At 38.5% G+C, this 19562-nt stretch overlaps 1 protein-coding gene across 2 annotated transcripts in view; it reads left to right on the forward strand.

Moving 5' to 3' along the window:
- Positions 1-1123: 1123 nt before the first annotated feature.
- Positions 1124-19562, forward strand: part of PTPN21 (protein tyrosine phosphatase non-receptor type 21) — a 39187-nt gene continuing 20748 nt past the window's right edge. For both annotated transcript variants that reach the window (XM_086462355.1, XM_009953610.2), the window contains exons 1-3: positions 1124-1303; positions 12852-13021; positions 15693-15790. In XM_086462355.1, the coding sequence (XP_086318481.1) occupies positions 1124-1303; positions 12852-13021; positions 15693-15790 (448 nt within the window). The remainder of the gene's footprint in view (positions 1304-12851; positions 13022-15692; positions 15791-19562) is intronic.

Here is a 19562-nt window from a genome sequence, read left to right on the forward strand (position 1 = left end):
CACGCCCTGCTGCAGAAACCCCGTGTTCAGAGAAGGGTTTTATTTCGCGCGTCCGGCTGAAAACCAGCGGTAGGAAGAGTGACAAACGTCTGAGGGTAGGGTGCGGGGGGCAGGGGGGCGTTCGGAAGAGAAGAAGGGCGGCCCTTGTGCGGTGCGGAGTTGACAGGAGAGGAGGCGTGAAGGTGTTTGCGAAAGGTGGGGAAATGGGCGGCTGCCTTTAGCCTGGGAATTAATGTTTTTCAAGGAAAAAATAGAAAACAAATGGTTCTCAGAATCCACGTACTCTCTTGGCCAGCCAAAGCACAACCTGAACCATCGCACAGCAGTTCAGCGTAAGAAATAATGGTACAGCTAGCTGTAATTCAGGGAAAATCAGAGGATTTGCGTTTTCATAGTCTGTAGGAAATGGCTAAGGTGTGAGCCTTAATGCCTCTCTTCCTGCTTCCTTCCCGCCCCCCCCCCCCCCTTTGGTTTTGTCTTTAATCCGACAGATAGCGGCTGAGGCTGCATGCCGCTCTGAGAAACAAGCCAGATTGCTGGATTTGCTCTTAAAGAAATTGGCTTTGTTCAGTATTAGAAATATCTTGGGTAACTCGGACTTTTTAGAGGTATTCATTTAAATACTGATGCAGTTTAGAAATACTTCTATTAAGGCATTGCAGCCACATTTGATTAAGACTCATTACTCACTTGCAAGTTTAAAAAAAAATCGACTTGCCAAAGACTGGTGTAGTCTGTGGAAAAACCAGAAACTCTGGTGCTTGTTTCAGCATTTGAATGCATAACAGCTCTGCATTTTGGAAAAGTAGACTGATTATTTAGATTTAGAAAAAAATATACATGTTATTTTTCCCATGTTACCATTTCCCTTTCAGTCAAAGTATTTCTGATTCTTGTATTTATTCTCTTTCTCTTTTGCTCCTTACTAGGATTCCAGTGGATGCCCCTTCTGCTTGTCTCTTGGTGGAAAACTTGCTTGTCTTTAATGGATACTGCTGCTGCTGGGTGATCTTTGGAGACTTTACAGCTCCTTACCTTTTGAGAGCGGATAGCTACTTGTCCCCTCTCAAGGTCCCGGTGGTAGTAGCTTTTTATCAGTAGTGATCTGTGGGGGAAAAAGAAGATGCCTCTACCTTTTGGGTTAAAATTGAAACGAACTCGACGTTACACAGTATCCAGCAAGAGTTGCTTGGTGGCTCGTATCCAGCTACTCAACAATGAATTTGTGGAGTTCACGCTGTCGGTGGAAAGCACGGGCCAGGAAAGTCTGGAAGCAGTGGCTCAGAGGCTTGAATTGCGTGAGGTAAGCGAACTGTCGAGTGAAGGCTTGATTTTTGTCTCTGGTGCTAGATGGCCTATGTGGTGAATCCTTAGCATTTGGGGCAATTGGTTTATTTACTGGAGCAGCAATCAGCTTATTTACTGGAACCTGTGTTCCCCTTGTCTCTTCACCTTCTGATCTTCATGGGGGTGTGGATTGCTCCAAACCAGTTGCAAAACTTGCATTACAGAGCTAGGGAATGGCCAAGGGGAGGACGTGTGAGAAGTGGCAGTGAACAGAAGCTTAGAGCAATAAACAAAGTGGCTAGTTTTTAAACCTGACAATACTGAAAATGCTGTTTAAAAACCTCCCACAGAGCAACAAAAAAAATTTCTGCCTAAACAACGTGATTAAGAGTTACTGCAAGACTTGAGATAACTTTTAGCTAAGGATATGAAAGAGGGTGTTATTTGTATACATGTATTTTTTTCCTGATGGATTACTGCTGTGAAGAGAACCTGAAGCACAAAATGTGCTAAGTGTACTAGTGACCAGCTGTTTATATTGCTTGTTCAAATACCACAAATATGTCTGCAGATACTGTCTTGGAGCAATCATATAGTCATTTAGAACGAGTGCTGGCCTCATGAGGAAACATGGTTTGCACTAGTTGAGTCTGTATATATCTGTGTAACCTGCCTTTTCCCCCAAAAAATCCCTTACTTGATATTTTGAAGGATCCTTTTGCAACTGAGTCTTCTCCCACATATTTAGTGGTTATTCATAGTTCTCCTTGTTAAGTGAATGAAAAGCTGAGCTGCAAAATGTTGTTTATAGAAATCTACATAGATTATGACCATATGAACCAATGTCATTGTTCTGTAATTTCGTTGAACACAGATGGATTTGATTGCAGTAGTTGAATGCTCTTGATCCTGCGTACATGACATTTCTCTAGAGTCTCAAAAGGTTTAGTTCATTTTGTTGTCATTACACTGTGACGGTATGTGCACTTCTGGGGGACAGGAGAGAAAACTTGTAGTAAAAGTTTAGTGTGGCTAACTATTCTGAAAAAGATGCTTTTGCTCTGTTAAGCAGTCTGCCATAGAATGGAGTTTTGAATATGGGATTCAAATCCTAGACTCGGGTAACCAAAATCAGAGTAATCGTGAAAATAATTACTGTCTAATATCTATGGGTTTTTTTGAAATGTTGTTTTCATTGATAAGCACGGGCAACTGCTTATGACTTTGCTCAAATACTGAGTGAATAAATTTAGGACTCAATCCTGCAAACTTTTGTTACGGTACGCAGCATGCATTACTGTAGGATTTCTCAGTCAGAAATGCTACATATAGGCAGTTGTTTTTAGAATTTTTTTTTTTCTCTTTGGAGAGCAATAAATGAAATAGATGTCAATCCATTAATCTCTAGGTTTTTGTGTACAGTGGTTGTTTTCAATCCCAATATGCATTCTTGTAGGTTCTCCAAATATTTTTAATGTGTGGTTATTTTGGAAAAATGCAATTTTGTGCAACAATATGGCTTTTTTTTTTTTTTATATCTTACTCCTTCTAGCAAAGGGAGAATCTACCTACTCTCATGGCCTTAGTGTTTGCTTAGAACACATCAGATATCATGTATTTAGAATTCAGTTACTGTTGTGTGAATGGAGTTTGTCAGTTTTATCTATGCAGTTTCAGATATCCCTGCTAAGTCAACAGAAGGTAAAGAATTTTAACTATATTTGGTTTGCAAAACACAAAGGCTTTGTCTTCCTGAATTATGACTGCCAGCTTTTATTGAACTGGTCACAGAGCATTGGAGATGCAGGTTTTTTTCAGCTGTTCTTCATTATCTCTTTCTTTGGAGCTACTCCTAAAAATCTGTTTTTAAAAAAAAAAAAAAAAAAAAAAGAGAGAAAGATGGCAATTCCCTCAATTAAGAGTCATATATCAGGCTAAGGGAGTTGACAGTACACTATTGAACCCTGAGCAGATTGCTTCAGTCATGCATTCTTGCATGGATTATTTTGGCAGGAAAATGTGTTGCAATAAAAGGGAATGGAAAATAGAGATATAAATTACTTTCCAGAGCTTGCATTCAAAAAATATTGTTCTACCTTTAAATAGTCAGATTTGCCAAGCAGATACTGGATCATTCCTGACCACTTGTTTAGTAGAAAGTTTTCAGAAAGAAAAATCCGCTCAGCACTCTGCTTAAATCTGCAAAACCAACGTTAGTCCTTGATACTGTAAAATACTAAGTGCTTTCTATAAAATGTTGCATATTGTTAGTGCACTAAACACCCTTAAAACATTAATGTGAATTCAAAGTGTTAAACATGGAAGTATGACTGAGTACTGAGACAACGCAGTTATGAAAACCAAGGCATCAGTTTGGGATTACTGTATGTGGGCTATGCAGTTAGGACGTGGTTTCCATGCACCTTCGGAACAGTTTATTGCAGGAGGTATGAGGGGAATCCCTAAGTTTTTTACACGTTGTATGGCAAAATTTGTAAATGCCTCTTTATCTCTGGTGTACTCTATTATGGAATTTGGACAGTGAATTGAATGGCTTATTTTTAATGCTGTGCCATCTTCTAAGATACTTGTTTTAGCAGATCTTTATTTAAATGAATAATCTTCCAATTATGCTTTGTGTGCCTAAACACTGGTTTTCTTTTGATTCTCCAGTTAGTACTTCTCAGTTTCCAAGTTGTATACTAGTATGGACACATAGTTAGGGGTTAAGAAGTCTTAAGTATGTTGACAATTTTAATTTTTTGCCGAATGGTAGGCTTTACAGAAAAGTGAGATGAATGCATTAAACTGAAGAACATCTGGTATTCCCAGAATGTGACTCATCAGCAACAGGTATGCCATCCAGCTCTCTTAAACTGAGGAACTGGGGAAAGAAGCCAAAGGGAACAGGGAACGTCAGTTACTTACCTTTTATAGCACAGCCTGTCTTTTATCCTGTGAGAGAACGATAATGAAACTTGATTTATGCAAAAAGCTGCATTTGTTGCGGAAAACCATTCTGGAATTACAAGTTTTAAAAACTGCTGAGAGCTCTGATTGTTAATGACCTTAAAAAGTATATGCAACACTGCTCGTCTTCCATCTAGGGCATGAGTATACACATTAGATACTTGAAAATATAGATTTTTTTTTTTTAAATGTTGATACAACTAGATATCTATAGGATGTTTGGCAGGAGATATTACAATTGATTTACCTCTCTTGCTGGATCTTCTTTTATTTCTGTTTGTTAATAACAGTTCTCAACCAGAATGAACGGGCAAGTTCTGATACTGAGTACAAACAGAGTCTGACTTAACTGCAGATATGTGGTAGAGATTGGGGCCCAAGTACAAGAACTAGTGGTAGGGAACCTCTGTGGAAAGTGCGTGTTGTGCATATGCAAGTTCCTGTGTTTGTTTTGGACATGAATAGGAAAGAAGGAATCAAGGTTATCCAGATCCTGAAGAACTTCGAAGTTTTGAAATGGTGCTTCAGAAATGCTGTAAACCTTTGCTCTGAATTCTAAAATATCAGCTCTTGTTTGGAGAAAACACCAAAAAATACCCTTAATTCGGTGTGCTGGTTTCTTAAATGTGTTTTGAGTATGTAAAGACTGGTTTTAAAATAAGACCAAGTGCAACCATAAATATTCTTACATGTATATGTATCGGTAAACGTATTGACCGGTAAATAAAAGTTCGGCCAAGTCATGACAGAGGGGCCACTAACATAATTATGTTTTTGCCATATATTGAAATCTGACAAATTTTAGCTAGTGCTTGGAGAAATAACGTGAGAAGCGTTGTTTATAGTTGAACTGCTATGGTTGCCCCTCTGAACAAATTTTTCCTTAAAATTAGGAAAGGCCAAATTGTCAGGGAGGAATGTATATAAAAATGCAGACCTTCAGTGTGTAATCTGATTAATTTAAAAGATGCTACTTTATTGAAAAACAAACTTGCCTCAATCTCAAATATATATTAATTATAAGTGTGCTGTAAGTGTAATTTAGGAACCAAGATAAACTGAAGGACAGAACAGTCAGCCAAAAATCAGTAATTGTCTTAGTGCAATTATTGTAGTTCTTCCTTTTTCTGAAGGAAAAAAAGCTATACATTCAGGTATAGGATTTGCACTCAGTCTTATTACACCAAGCAGCACAAAATCAAGGTTTTTCCATGAAAACAATAGTGGCAGTTAGGAAGCTTTGCCCCTGATTTCTTAAGCTTTCTTATAAAATTACGTCAGAATTTGAATATACCACTTAATTGTATTTTTTCACTGTCACAATCTCTGTGATTTGCTGTACAGTTTTATACTAATTTTCACAGAAGAGGTTTTCTTTACTTCTGAAGCAAAGACATTAGCTTATTGTTTAGTATTTTTAGACTACTTTGGAATGGTGCTTTTCCTTGTAAAACAATCAGAATTTAAGCCTCTGATGAATGGGAACATGATACTCCTTTTAATGTCAGTGCTGTTTAAGGTGTGCGTCAAAAGCAGATAAGCGAGTCCATCTTTCTTGGAGCCTTGGACAGTAGTGGGAAGATTTTTTTTAAAAAAGCCCTGTGTTTCTACAATTCTTGATCATGTTGATAGCTGACCTGTTTCTGCAAGAGGTTAAAATATGTCTTGGATATCATGTCTTCTATGCACTGTGAAAGTATTGCTCTTTAGCTTGTAAATTAGCCAGTTTACCTTTGTCTGATGTACTGATGAGTAGAATCTGCCTTGCCTATCAGAAGACTGTTTATTCAAGATATTTGAAGGGTGTAAAACACAGTGTATTGTGATTCATGCAATGTTTTAATTTAAATAAATTAGAAAATCAGATAACCTTGCAAAGTATTGATTTTGGTTTTTTATTTTTTATCCCTGCTGTTTCGCTTTAAGCTATAGTTGGCAATTCCTTTGCTCAAATAGCATTTGTGAAACCCAGATTGGAGTAGCTAGGAGAAAGTAATTGTGTGGGTGTTGGAAAAAAGGTTTCCATTATGAAAGAACTCAGACTTAAGACTGACTTCTGTCTGTATTCATATAGCTACCCTGCTAAATACTCCCTCCTGCAGCTACAGTTGAAGATCTTGTCAGTACTAGAGCAACAAAAATAGTATAGACAAAAGTGCCCTAAAGTGAGTAGCTTCAAGATGGGGAAAAGGGAGGGATTTTTGTGAGGCTAGCCAGCAGTCCTTTTCCTGCAAGAAGAATTTTTTGTGGTAGTATGTAGAGGAGTGCAACTTTCCACTCAGTGGCTGGTACATGGCAAGACTCACAAGTTTCTATCTCCACCACTTCCAGGAAGTCTTGGGTCTTGTACACTGGCCAGTCCAGGCTGCTCCAAATCCTTTCGCCCCTAGAGACTGGGAAGATTTGTGGAGGAGGTTGTCTGCTGTGATAAGAGTGGAGTTTCTCGAGAATTTTGAGGGCCTCTTGTCTCTCCCCCTGTAGTTCTTAACATTGGGCATAGGGTAAAGCTTTCGCATAGTATCTGTCAGTCGTGTGTAGTACAAGAGTATTGACTTTCTCCTGTATGCAGCTTTATTGAAACTGTGATATCCTGATGGCAGGAGCTGTTTTGTATCCAAGCATGTACTGAAATGAGACGCAGTGGAGCCCTTGGGCTAGCCAGGATTTTACATGTCCGACTGCAGTGCTTATCCTTCAATGAGAAGATGTCTTCAGCACTCTGATCAGGAAGGTCTTATGACTTGATTTAGTTGTGTGTACCAGTATAAAAGACGAAAAGCCTGAAAATATATTTTGATTGCATTCTTTTGTAAACCCTGTTATAATTTTTTTTTTTTTTTTTTTTTAAAATTTCTTGCCTCACATTTTAGGATGATAATTCCGCAGGTCACTGTAGCAGATTGAATTAATTAGAAGGTACTGTATTAACAGTTAGAAAACAATTCTCTCTTCCAGTCTATTTGTAACCTGTGAGATATTCTGTAAGATTTATAATACAGGATATGTAAATTAGCTGGGAAATATATAATTAGATACATAAGTTCAAAGTGAACTTTGAACACTGCTATGCCTCAAGGGAATGTGTGGTAAAATCTGTCTGTCCTCCCTCCTTCCATCCACAAAAAGTGGTTCATTTTTTTTTTTCTTTAGTCTGAGGATTTATAGAGAATGATCTTTTCTTCTTCTTTTTTTCTTTTCTTCTTTTTTCTTCTTTTTTTCTCTTCTTCTTTTTTCTCCTTCTTTTTTTTCTCTTCTCCTTCCTTCTTTTTTTTCTCTTCTCCTTCCTTTTTTTTTCTCTTCTCCTTCCTTCTTTTTTTTTTCTCTTCTCCTTCCTTCTTTTTTTTTTCTCTTCTCCTTCCTTCTTTTTTTTTTCTCTTCTCCTTCCTTCTTTTTTTTTTTCTCTTCTCCTTCCTTCTTTTTTTTTTTCTCTTCTCCTTCCTTCTTTTTTTTTTTCTCTTCTCCTTCCTTCTTTTTTTTTTTCTCTTCTCCTTCCTTCTTTTTTTTTTTCTCTTCTCCTTCTTTTTTTCACAGTAATAGTGTTGTGTCAAAATCGTAGGGAACATAACTTTTTCTTTATGTTATATTGCCAAAAAATTCAAGGCACTGTCGAGTTTGGGGATCATAATAGGTTCTGTTAAGCTCAAGTGAGAAGATTACACACGTTTGATACCTGGCATATACATTTGTCATTTTTATTTCTTTTCTAGATAGTGTAAACTGTGACCAGAATAGACCCTGAGATTCTATATTAAAATATTTTTTTAATACTGCTAATCAGAATAATGGATATGTACAAATGATGTTTAGATTAGAGCCAGAGTGGAATTATGTTAGGGATGAAGTTGATCCATATTAAGGAAAACAAAATGAAATGCAGCAGTTAGCTGTAGCTAACTAGTATCAGGCAGTTGATATAGGGAAGAAGGACTCTCTTATTGATACTGTTTCAAGTTATAAAACAGGTGAGGAACAGCAAAGTATGCTCAGTAGATGTGGAAATTGATTGGAATATTAAGCTTTAAAGCTCAGTTTTTAATGGCTTTGTAAAAGATAATGCTTTTTTTAAAGAAAAGGTGTTATTTAATTTACATCCAAGAATTTCGCAGCAAGCTGTCAGCGTCAATTCTATAATGACATAGAATCACATAATAGTTTGAGTTGGCAGGGGCCTCTGGGGGGTTGCATGATCCCACCCTCTGCTCAGAAAGGCCGGCTTGGATCCGCTGGCTCAGGGATTGCCTGGGTGAGTTTGAGTTTGAGGGACAGAGATTTTACACCTTTTTGGGCTACCTGTTCCAGTGTTTGGCTAGTCTTGTGGTGAAATTTTTTTCCTGACCCAGTTGGAATTTCCCGTGTTGCAGCTTGTACCCAGTGCTTCTCATACTTCCAGTGAGCACTTCCAAGAAGAGTCTGTCTCTCTCTTCTCTATACCCCACTCTTAGGCAGCTGAAGTCCACGGTAAGATTTTATTTTGGTTTCTTAAGACTGATCAGTCCCGCTTCTCTGACTCTCGTCATACATTGTTCCAAAAGATGTAATATAGTCTCCTGCTGTAATGTAGTTTTGTGGCTCTCATGCCTGACGAAGCTCCTCTGCTTAGCTTAGGAAGTCTGCTTGACTTCATAGACAGTCACTCCAGTCCCACCAACTTGTGAGCTGTAATACTAAGTTTGGCTTTTGCTACTTTTGCATTCTTGATAACTCTTGAACTTTTATGCGAAAATGCTTACTGTTCCTGATCGTAGTGACAGAAAGCAGCTAGGTAGAAAGTAACTGTGCAGAAGTTAACGTGTTCTTTTTATTTCTGCTTAATTTTCTTCAAAGGGGTTGGGTCATGAATAAGTCACTAAAATAAATGAACCTCAAAGTAGTGTTAATCTTAACAGCTTAACATATTTTAAGAATTATGTCATGACATTCTTTTTAGCATTGGATGTTATCCTGAGCTGCTAATAATAAAATGTTTTAGCAATGAATAAAAATGGATTCTATTTTAATCAGTGCGAATATTCTAGGGTGCATAAGCTCCTCTGAAAACTCACAGGATCAAATTCTGCCCTTGAAGTCGAGTGAAAGGTTTGCATACAAGTCAGAAGACAGGCTTTGGTCCATACTGTTTTGCTTGGCTTTCATTGCTTTTTTGATAGTCCAGATTGGAGGAGCTTGTAAGGGAAAATACCATGGCAGAAAAATCCTGTTTAAAGATATGCTGGATTCCAGAGAATATTTTAAAATGCAGAAAGATTTTTTTTTTTTTTTTGTAGTCTGTTGTGCCAGTCACTACTCAGTTCTGTGCGTAGGCAAGAAACAGTGGTCAGTGTATTAAAGAAACAGACCAGTGCAAGTGATCATCATGCCTTAAAAGCAGGCTATATGTTCAGTTTAGATTTCGGGGTGTAGAACCAGGAGTATCTTACATCAGAGTTTGAAACAATGGAGTGTTAACAGAAGTTCGTGCTCTTTCTCTCCTTACCTTTCTGTTACGCATCTGTGCCTCTTTGAGGCTTAAATACACCAAGGCTGCAGATGAAAGTTACTCAAACAATCGCTTAGGAATTTTTGCATACATTTTTAATTGGCTTCCAAAAGTGTTTGTGTGGTGTCTTTTGTAGATGTCTTTCAACTTTGTTGGTGTGGTTCTGTAGCTGTTACCCTTAGATTTCAGCCTCTGCCTTGGCCTCAGCTCTCACACAGAAGGTTGTGGTTTGACGTTTCGGATCACACTCAGCCCGGGGCTGATGCGGTTGACCTGTTGGGCAGGTGGACTGGGCCAGCGGAGTAGGCCGTCCTTTTTGAGCTCTTCCTAGCAAGTGAGATCACGTAGCTCATGGCATATAGTTCAGCTTCAACTGTTATTTTTATTTTTTGGTCCTCTGGTTTACTTATGGTCTTACATTATACATGCATTACATTTATAACACTCGCAAGTTGCAGGATGTCAGCATGACAGTCTGACTTCAGCTCCTGTGACTGTGTGCGTGGTGTTAACAGTCTTGTATTGAAAGAGAGATACACCTTTTTACATGCATTCCTTTCCTCATTCAGTCTGCAGGAAGGATTGAGGAGTAGTCATTCGGTACATTTTATCCTTTTCAGTGTGTACTGTTGCAGTAAACATAATATTTCTTTCTTAATGGAGTTTGCGTGGTACTACTGTAACAATTCCTAACATCTGATGCAATCTTACAATACTGTCTTCTCAATACTCTTGTGGGGTGGCAGAGGTTACCACACACTATATCTTATGGTTGGGGGATTGAAACACAGAAATAAAAGCAAATGTTGTCGAAGGTGTGAGCAGACTTTGTGTGCCTGGACTGAGAAATTTAGAAAATAGTATTGTTTGTAATATTTGTATTCAGAGCCATATTCTTTTTGTCATCTTGAAATTAGAAGTATTTATGACTTCTTAAATTTGAGTCTTGATTTTTAGAATTCAGAAGTGAATTTGGTTTGTCAGATTTGCTTTACAGAAGAACTCTGTTTCTGGTGTGGGAATACAGTCTGTTTCTCTATGGTGATTTCTAAACTTTCCCAACCATGAAACTATTTTGTATATATCACCATTCTGCCTCTTCTCCAGATACCTTCCACTATACTGAAAAACTGTTTTTTTCTTCTGTAAACAGTTCTAATTCAATTTCATTTTTTTAATACAGCCTGCCTTTTTGTCAAATAGGACCAGAGTTTGCAGAGGGGATCCTAATTAAGGTTAAATAGGCAGACTTTATCCTAACATTTTTTTAATCTTCTGAATACTGATTTTGCAATTGCATGGCAACAGTAATTTTAATTTAGAGGATTTTATTTTTTTTTAAACATTGGGAAGAAAAACCCTATCAAAACCCACCAACAATCACTTAAAGCTGTGTTGATGATAATTTAGAGGGGGCAAAGTAGTACATTTTGCCAGTATTCAATGTCAAAGGAACGTTATGCCTTCAAATTGGCTCCAATTTCCCAGTTTTGCTGATTTCCCAGAGAAAATGCTTTTATGGAACAGATGGTTTTGTTGATTTAATGCTACACCTTGACTTTTGTGCCTCAAATTACTTAATGATCTGTGCTGATACAGAGCATTGATTTCACTGGTGTCCTTGAAGTTTGGGATGCAACATACCTGCCCATGCCATCCATGTTGTTACATGCATAGTCAGGCTGTCAGAGCTGTAAGGGGTAGCCAGAATCCCATAAGGGTAGACTCTTCATCCTGTTTAGACTATAAACTAAGAAGATATATGTATATGAATTTTCAGATGAGAATGTAGGTGAGTTTTCACAGGAAAGTACTAAAGTGGCCTTTCTCTACTACTGGCTGTCGTTCACCAATGAATTTCAAGTCTGAGCTCCAAAGCATCAAAATGCTAGAGCTTCTGAGAAAACAACAGTAAATGCTTTGTTTGCTAGGTAGACAATTTTTCCAAATCTAATTCACAAAAATTATTGATGTAAAAAAATCATTATGATAAATAGTCATTTGTTTTATAAAGCTTCATCTTTAATAGCTTTATTTTGTGTAAACATCTGAAAATACATTTTTAAAAGTGTTGGATTAAAGGTGTTTATATTTCTATGTATAATAATGTGTATATAGGAAGGACTTGGAGAATTTGCATATAAATGCCTACAGACAGTTGGTAATTCGTAGCATTCTCTTATCTGCCTCCCTCAGTTAAAAAACGTGTAATTACAATTTCTGGTTTTGCTATGATAATGGCATGAATATTTTCCAGTCCATGTCTGTTTCCATGTCCAGAACTGAATGAAACAAATACTGCAGGAGCAGATTTTAATTGGTTTAAACACAGTGGAGAATAAATTTGCATGAGTGGCTCTGCAGTGTGTATTTAGAACTATACTGTGGAGTGATAGAAAAATATTCTGGTCCAAACTGCCTTTCAGAGGACATCTAATCAGAGTTAGATTATGTTGCTCAAGGTGTTGTCTGGTGGGATTTTGACATTTCCAGAGACAGACGTCCCTCAGCCTCTTGGGCCGATCTTTGCCAGTACATACTGAATGTTGGGTTTTGCCTTGGTCAAGAGTTACATGCTCAGGAAAGGTAGCTTGTTGCTTATCTGGTTATTTTCTTGCTTGTGGGATGAGCCACACATGTACTTTATTGAGCTTGTCTTTGGCTGGCCAGCTGTCCTGTGCTCTTTTGTCCTTCAGCATCCCATGTGAGCCTGCCTGCTGGTTCCCCAGAGAAGCCATACTTTGCTCTCCTGCTGTCCCCATGTCAGTTTCTATTTGCCTTCCTCACTTCCCTTAGTTTTCCTGTCACATATAAATGCTTACTGCTAACTTCCGTGAGTTGCCACAACAGGGTCAGGGACTGTTTGCAAAAGAGTAAGTTTGGTAATGTTTTAGGTGGGAGACCTTATGTATGGGGACTGTTTATCTGGAAGTAATGTCTGCTTTTGGTATTAAATGTCTCTCCAGTTCTCTTATGTTTTCAATAACCAATAGCTCATATGTTTCAAAACTCATAGTGTTAAACCCTTTATTTCTAAGTAGCAAGACTTTATAGAATGTATGTTATGTAGTATAGCAATATTAACTACTTTTTCATCACTGAAATGCCTCTTTTGCAGATCACATATTTCAGTCTGTGGTATTATAATAAGCAGAATCAGCGCAGATGGGTAGATCTGGACAAGCCTTTGAAAAAGCAGCTGGACAAATATGCCTTGGAGCCAACTGTGTATTTTGGAGTAGTGTTCTATGTGCCTACTGTTTCTCAGCTTCAGCAGGAGATTACCAGGTAATCTTCATACGTGTGTCTATAATTTTGCTTTCAGCATTCTGAAATGCATGGATTAATTAAAAATTGTCTGCTCTCCCCTTCCCCATCTATATAGAAATGGAAATTATTACTTTAGGCAGAATTTATGTTCAAATATGTATTTATTTCCCTTTTGAATATTTAAAATATGTGATAAACTAAGCAGACAACTAACTTTTTGGTGATCTTAGGAATCTATTCAAACCTGTTTTCAGTAATAGGCATGCTTGCATGGTCAGACTTTTAATTGTTTTAGTCTCTTCATGTTTGTCTTTTTTTTTTTTTGTTTTGTTTTGGGTTTTTTTTTGTTTTGTTTTGAAGAGCCACCTGTTGCTTTTGGGGTTGTCCATCCTGCACAAAGCACGTGCAGATTTTATTGAGCTATGCTTTCCTTTATTTTGCTTTCAGTACTTTCTGTACTTTCTGTACAATACATTGGCAAACTACAGGCTAAGCATCAGTTTGTGAGTTTTTTTGTGTATCACTGGGCAATGAAGATGGATGGTAGCTTTGGTATCTTACATCCGTTTCTACTGTGAATCTGGGGAACGTCACATAAGTGGTGCTGACTGCAGGGAAAAAGTAAAATTGAGCGTATATACTGGCCAGTTATTCCTATGTGCCTATACATCATCTTCTAGTAGCTTAATATGTATAGTCATTCTGAATTATTTTTAACAGGCAAATGAGTACAAAACCAGTAACTGGATTACAAACATAAATTTGTTATTTCAGAAATAATATGCTTGCATTGATTAACCTATTTAAGCTGGTAACTTCAAGTTGGCCGTGATTTGAGTGGGGAGTTAAACCAGATGATCACTCAGAGATTGTTTCCAGTGTAATTTATTACATGAAACTGTCTTTATGTACTCTGGTGCTAAAATACCTTGCCAGAGACCTTTCCCATAACTGTGGTATGAAAGCTTTTCACAGAGATGAGCCTCTTGGTGCAGACACTGGTGCTGTAATGTATTTCTCAATGCCTGGCAGCTTCAGGGTTTTTTTAATGTGTAATTTATATAAGATTATTTTTTATTATTGTTCTTTCAGAAAACTCTGAAGTTTTCGGCTTTTTCTCATCGATTTTACTGGCTTAAAAAGTCATTCTAGTGGTCTTTTTTTTTTTTTTTTTTTTTTTAATGAATCTTTGATTCAGATTCTGTGCTTGCTGGTATACTAGGATGCATTAGAGTAAGATAAATGCCATGGTGTTGCATTGAATAGCTAAATTGCCTGAAAAACCTTGACTGTTCTTCTCTGCTATTTATATAAAGAATATGATGTTTATGCCGGAGCTCTAACAGGAATTTTGCATTGTGCTGCCGGAATTTATGTGCCAACCTTACACTTAAGTCCTAGAGGATGGTATTTGCTTTGATGTACAATAGTGAGAGTCTAGATTAGATTCAGAAATCTGTGGATTTTTTTTCCTGCCTTTTCAATACAAATGAGATTGAGCATGCTTAAGCAAATTATATGTTTAATGTATACCAGGAAATGGAAATGTCATAGACAAAAAAGATGATATTTGTACTATCACGAGGTAATGTAAAGATTCTTTGTCTGTATGTTTAAAGAGCAGTTCTATGGAAAGAACTTACATTGTACTGCTTGACTTGGAAGGTTTATTTCCCCTAATGCCTTGATATGCAGTGGCTTTTTCCTTTCCTTTTTTTTAGAGTCTGGTTTTAGTCCCAGCTGTTCTTGATCGTGTTGTATAAGGATGCTATGCACTGTCATATGGCGTACTGTAGGATCCAGGAAAGTCTAAACAATGTTTATGAAATATCAGTTTATTTAACAGGCTGTTAAATAGTGAGGGAAGGGAGCCGTCTTTTGGCCTGATGAAAATTTGTATGGAATTGACCTGACCTTTCTAATCACTGAATGAATTGCAGCACATGCTTCCATGTTCTCAGTATTAAAGCCTTACTTCATAGGAGTTAGCATACAATATGAGGAAATTAAGAAGTTTTTAAAATTAGATGTACATAAGAGAAATGTCCTTCTTGGCAAAGTCTGTGTAGCTATAATGACATTTTTGAGTTTTGAGGTGTTTTGAGCTCAAGATAGGGTGTTCCATGCATGGCTGTGAGGGGCAGAAGAACTCAAGAAAATAATGGTTCAGACTGTGGACTAATAGTACAGCTAGTAGTGGTTGTGCATAGAAGAGATGACCCAGGAAGAGGCCAGATTAAAGGGAAAATGATGCCTTGAAAGTGCGAACAGAATGTACTCAGAAGTTGTAATGCAGAAGCCAAAGTCACTGTTGTGACTGAGGGGATGTCCAGGGTTAGCTCTATTGGAAGAGAATAATGCAGCAGTGTACTGAACAATTTAAAGAGAAGATAATAGAAAAATTAAGGAAGGAAGAGATAAAAATAAAAAATTTGTGAGGATATGGTAGTAGATAGAAATCATGGAGATTCTTTGTTTTAAGAGGTATCAGTATTTGATTCTGCAATGATATGTGTAAGCTAAGGGAGGAGTTAACAAAGACAATGAAAAAGTGGGTCCGAATGATGAGGGAGACTACCCTCCACACAAACTGGGGACTGCAGAGAGGAATAGGAAATGCAGGCATATTCATCTGCACTGTCTTTAAATTAAGAAGCCCATGTTAGCTTTTTCTTTTTTTCTCATGTAGGTATCAGTATTATTTGCAACTAAAGAAAGATATCTTGGAGGGCAACATTCCTTGCACACTGGAACAAGCAATACATCTGGCTGGTTTAGCTGTTCAGGGTAAGTAAGGCAATTGTGCCAATTAGCTAACATTGCGTTAGAAACTTATATTTTTTGACATATTTTCTATTGCGTGATTTTTAATTATTGCTCAAAGACCCAGTTCAGTAAGTTATGAAAGGCTTGCTCCTTAGAATTTTATCATATGGTCTGAGCGGGAACAGTGGGATCAGTGGCCCCAAAGTTGCTGGTATTTCTATCCTCAGAGGTGTACTTGGGTATTGAACATGTATTTTCAGGAGTTGGGTTTGAATTATACATCGGAGTTCCTTTGGAGGCAAAAGCTTTCTTTAGTCATCTGTTTACATTGACAGATATTTCATGGTAATAAGAGACATGTTTTAGTAAATAAGCAAATTTGAATGTACAGTAGTATTTGTATCTCTACTTGTTCTTCCAAATATCCTAACACCTAAGATTATTTCAAGTTAGGGTACAAGCCTGTTAACAATTACTATGTTCAAATCATAGAATACCATGTTGGAAGGGACCTCAAGGATCATCTGGTCCATCCGTTCTTAGGAAAAACAACATGGCCTAGATAAGATGGACCAGCACCTTGTCCATCTGAATCTTAAAAGTGTCCAAAGTTGGGGAATCCAGCATTTCCCTGGGGAGGCTGATTGTTCTCATTGTGAAAATTTTCCTGTGGCATCCAGCTGGAATCTCCCCAGGAGTAACCTGTACCCATTACCCCTGTCTTTTCCATGTGATTTCTTGTAAAAAAGGGAGTCTCCATCTTCTCTGTAGCCACCCTCTAAATACTGCAACATGGTGACAAGGTGTCCCCTAAGCTTTCTTTTTTTTCAAGGCTGAACAAACCCAGTTCTCTCAGCCTATGGCAGGCCTCCCAGCCCTTTGATCGTCTCTGGACCCTCTCCAACCTGTCCATCTTTTTTGTACAGCAGGGACCAAAACTGAACGCAGTATTCCAGGTGTGGCCTGACAAGTGCTGAGCAGAGCAGGATAATGATTTTTTTGTCTTTGTGGGTGATGCCCTTGTTGATGCAACCCAGCATCCTGTTGGCTTTCTTTGCCACTGCAGCACTCTGTTCACTCATGCCGAGCTTGTTGTCCACCAGAACCCCCAGATCCTTTTCCACAGACCTGCTCTCTAGCCAGGTAGATCCCAGCCTGTGCTGCACTCCTGGATTATGTTTCCCCAGGTGCAAGACCTTACACTTGTCCTTGTTGAACTTTATAAGGTTCTTGTTAGTCCACTCTTCCAGCCTATCCAGGTCTTCCTGCAGGGTGGCTCTCCCTTCCGAAGGGTCCGCTTCCCCACTCCGTTTGGTGTCATCAGCAAACTTCAAGGTACACTTGATCCCATCATCCAGCTCACCTGTGAAGCTATTAAACAGTGTTGGTCCCAATATCGGTCCCTGGGGGACCCACTTTTGACAGGTTGCCAATCTGAAAAGGGGCTATTTACCAGCACCCTCTGGGTGCAGCCTGTCAGCCAGTTCCTCACCCACCCCACAGACCACTTGTCTTGACCATCAGTGTCTCTAGCAGGAGGCTGTGGGGAACCGTGTCAAAAACCTTGGCAAAATCCAGGCAGGCAATGTCCACCGCTTGCCCCATATCAGCCAAGCGGGTTACTGTGTTGTAGAAGGCAATCAGGTTTGTCAAGCACGATTTGCCCTTGGTGAATCCGTGCTGGCTTTTCCTCATCATTTGACTTGTGATAGCCCCCAGGAGGATTCATTCCATAATTTTCCCAGTGACTGAAGTAAGACTAATGGGCCTATAATTTCCTGCGTCCTCCTTTATGCCCTTCTTGTAGGTGGGGGTGACATTAGCTTTCTTCCAGTCGTCTGGGACATCCTCTGGTCACTACGACTTCTCGAAGATATGGAGAGTGGCCTTGCAATGATGTCAGCCAGCTCTCTTTAACACTCTCGAGTGGATGTTGTCAGGGCTCGTCGATTGGTAGGGGTCAAGCTCCTGTAATAGTTCACATACCATCTCTTCCCTCACTGATGATGGGTCTGTGTTTGCATCAACCTGGATTTTTGTTCCCAGGGCCTCGGGCCCGACAGTGCTGGTAAAGACAGAGATGAAGGAAGTGTTGGGAACAGACAGAGGTGAAGAAAGCTTTGAGAACTCCTGAAGACCCATTTCTGTGATACCTGTGTGAAAATGGCTGCTTTATTTTTCCTAACTGGGGTCAGATGGGATAGAGTGTACACCAGAGAATGACCAGTCCTAAGTCTATCTGCACTGATTTTTGTCTGGTGTTCCCTGCTAATATGCTTGTTTGATCTTGAATCTCTCAAAATAAAAGTTTTTAGTGGCAACAGCTTTGTTTAGTGTGTTTGTACATTGCTTCACAGTGAACACCACTCCAGTATATCTAACAGCAATTGTAAATCTGCCAAAATTGAAAGGAACTTAAAGTCATTGAGAGTACATACAACTTAAGGGTTTTTTGTCTATTATATGTGTTGGTAGTATCCCATTAAAGACGATGATTGGGTTTTTTGACAATGTGGTTACCAGTGCAGTAGGGTGAATTATATTAGTGCCTTGTTTATATAACTGTGATCTGTTTAATCCAAGCCAGGATTTAATGGTCTTCAACTGACAAAATCTTGCTTTGATATTTTCATATCTTTGGACAGTGTAAATGTCTGTCTGCTCAGTGAGTTGTTTGTAGAAATCTTTCCATATAATCATCTTTCCAGATGGAAAATATTTATCTTTTTAGCTTTCACATTCTTTTTTCAGTCTTGTATAAGAGAGAAACTGTATGTATTGACAACACCGTGAAAAAACAACTCAGTAAAAACACAGGTTCTAAATTAATGTGCTCCAATGGCTGAAGTAGCTTATACCAGGTAGGTTAGTTAATTTTAGCCAGTGAACAAACAGAAGCAGTTGTTTGCTCTTTTAAATGGACTGGTTTCAAGAATGATCTCTATTTGAAATAATTACAATAGGCTAATTCTAAACACCGCTTTATCTCAAGTGCTGTCTTGGTGTAGTGTGTCACAAGTTCTCCCCTTTTATCATAAATAACTTGCATATTAATTGGTAATGCTTAATATAAATTTGATTCCAAAATGTCTCTAAAATTACACTGTTATGGCTGAGAATCTGTGGTAATGTAAATAGGATCTGTATACTTGTGGGTTGTGTTTATATTTTTGGGAGCAGCTGTTCTGTACAAACCACTGTCCCACAGTTTCTCCTGTGGAACATAACTTTTCCAGTTCAGACTGTTTTATTTCTCTTCTTTGAAATGTTGGCTGTTTTTTTCCTGGAAACAGAAATAGAGGCAATTTCCTTGGGACGCACTTTGGCATGACATAAAATCAAACCTGTTACTAAAATCAAAACTCTTATTAAGTCACTTCTGAGCATGCCCGTTGACTCTGGGAAGGCTTCTAGGTCTCACTTTCTGTGTGTCTGGGTGCAGGGAGCTATAGAAGGCTTGAGAGCAGAAGGGTGCTCCAGCTGCTGTATGCAGTGTTTGAGTCCAGCTGCAAGTTAGAGCAGTCTGCCGGCGCTATACTGCAAATAATGAAGTAGCTGACAGGAGGGAGTAAAGAAGATGCAGCCTGACTCTTCTCAGGCAGTGAGCACAAACTGAAATACAGGAAATTTGGTCTAAATATAATAGAAGTTTTCTGTTGCGAGAGTGGTGAGACACTGGAACAGGTTGCCCAGAGAAACTGTAGTCTCCATCCTCTGTATTCAAAACTTGGTTGGAGAAGAGACTGAGGCAGTCTGCTGTAGCTGACCCTGCTTAGGCTAGATCTCCAGGGGC

This window comes from Leptosomus discolor, chromosome 3 (assembly GCF_034619465.1).
Source record: "Leptosomus discolor isolate bLepDis1 chromosome 3, bLepDis1.hap2, whole genome shotgun sequence".
Taxonomy (NCBI): Eukaryota; Metazoa; Chordata; class Aves; order Leptosomiformes; family Leptosomidae; genus Leptosomus; species Leptosomus discolor.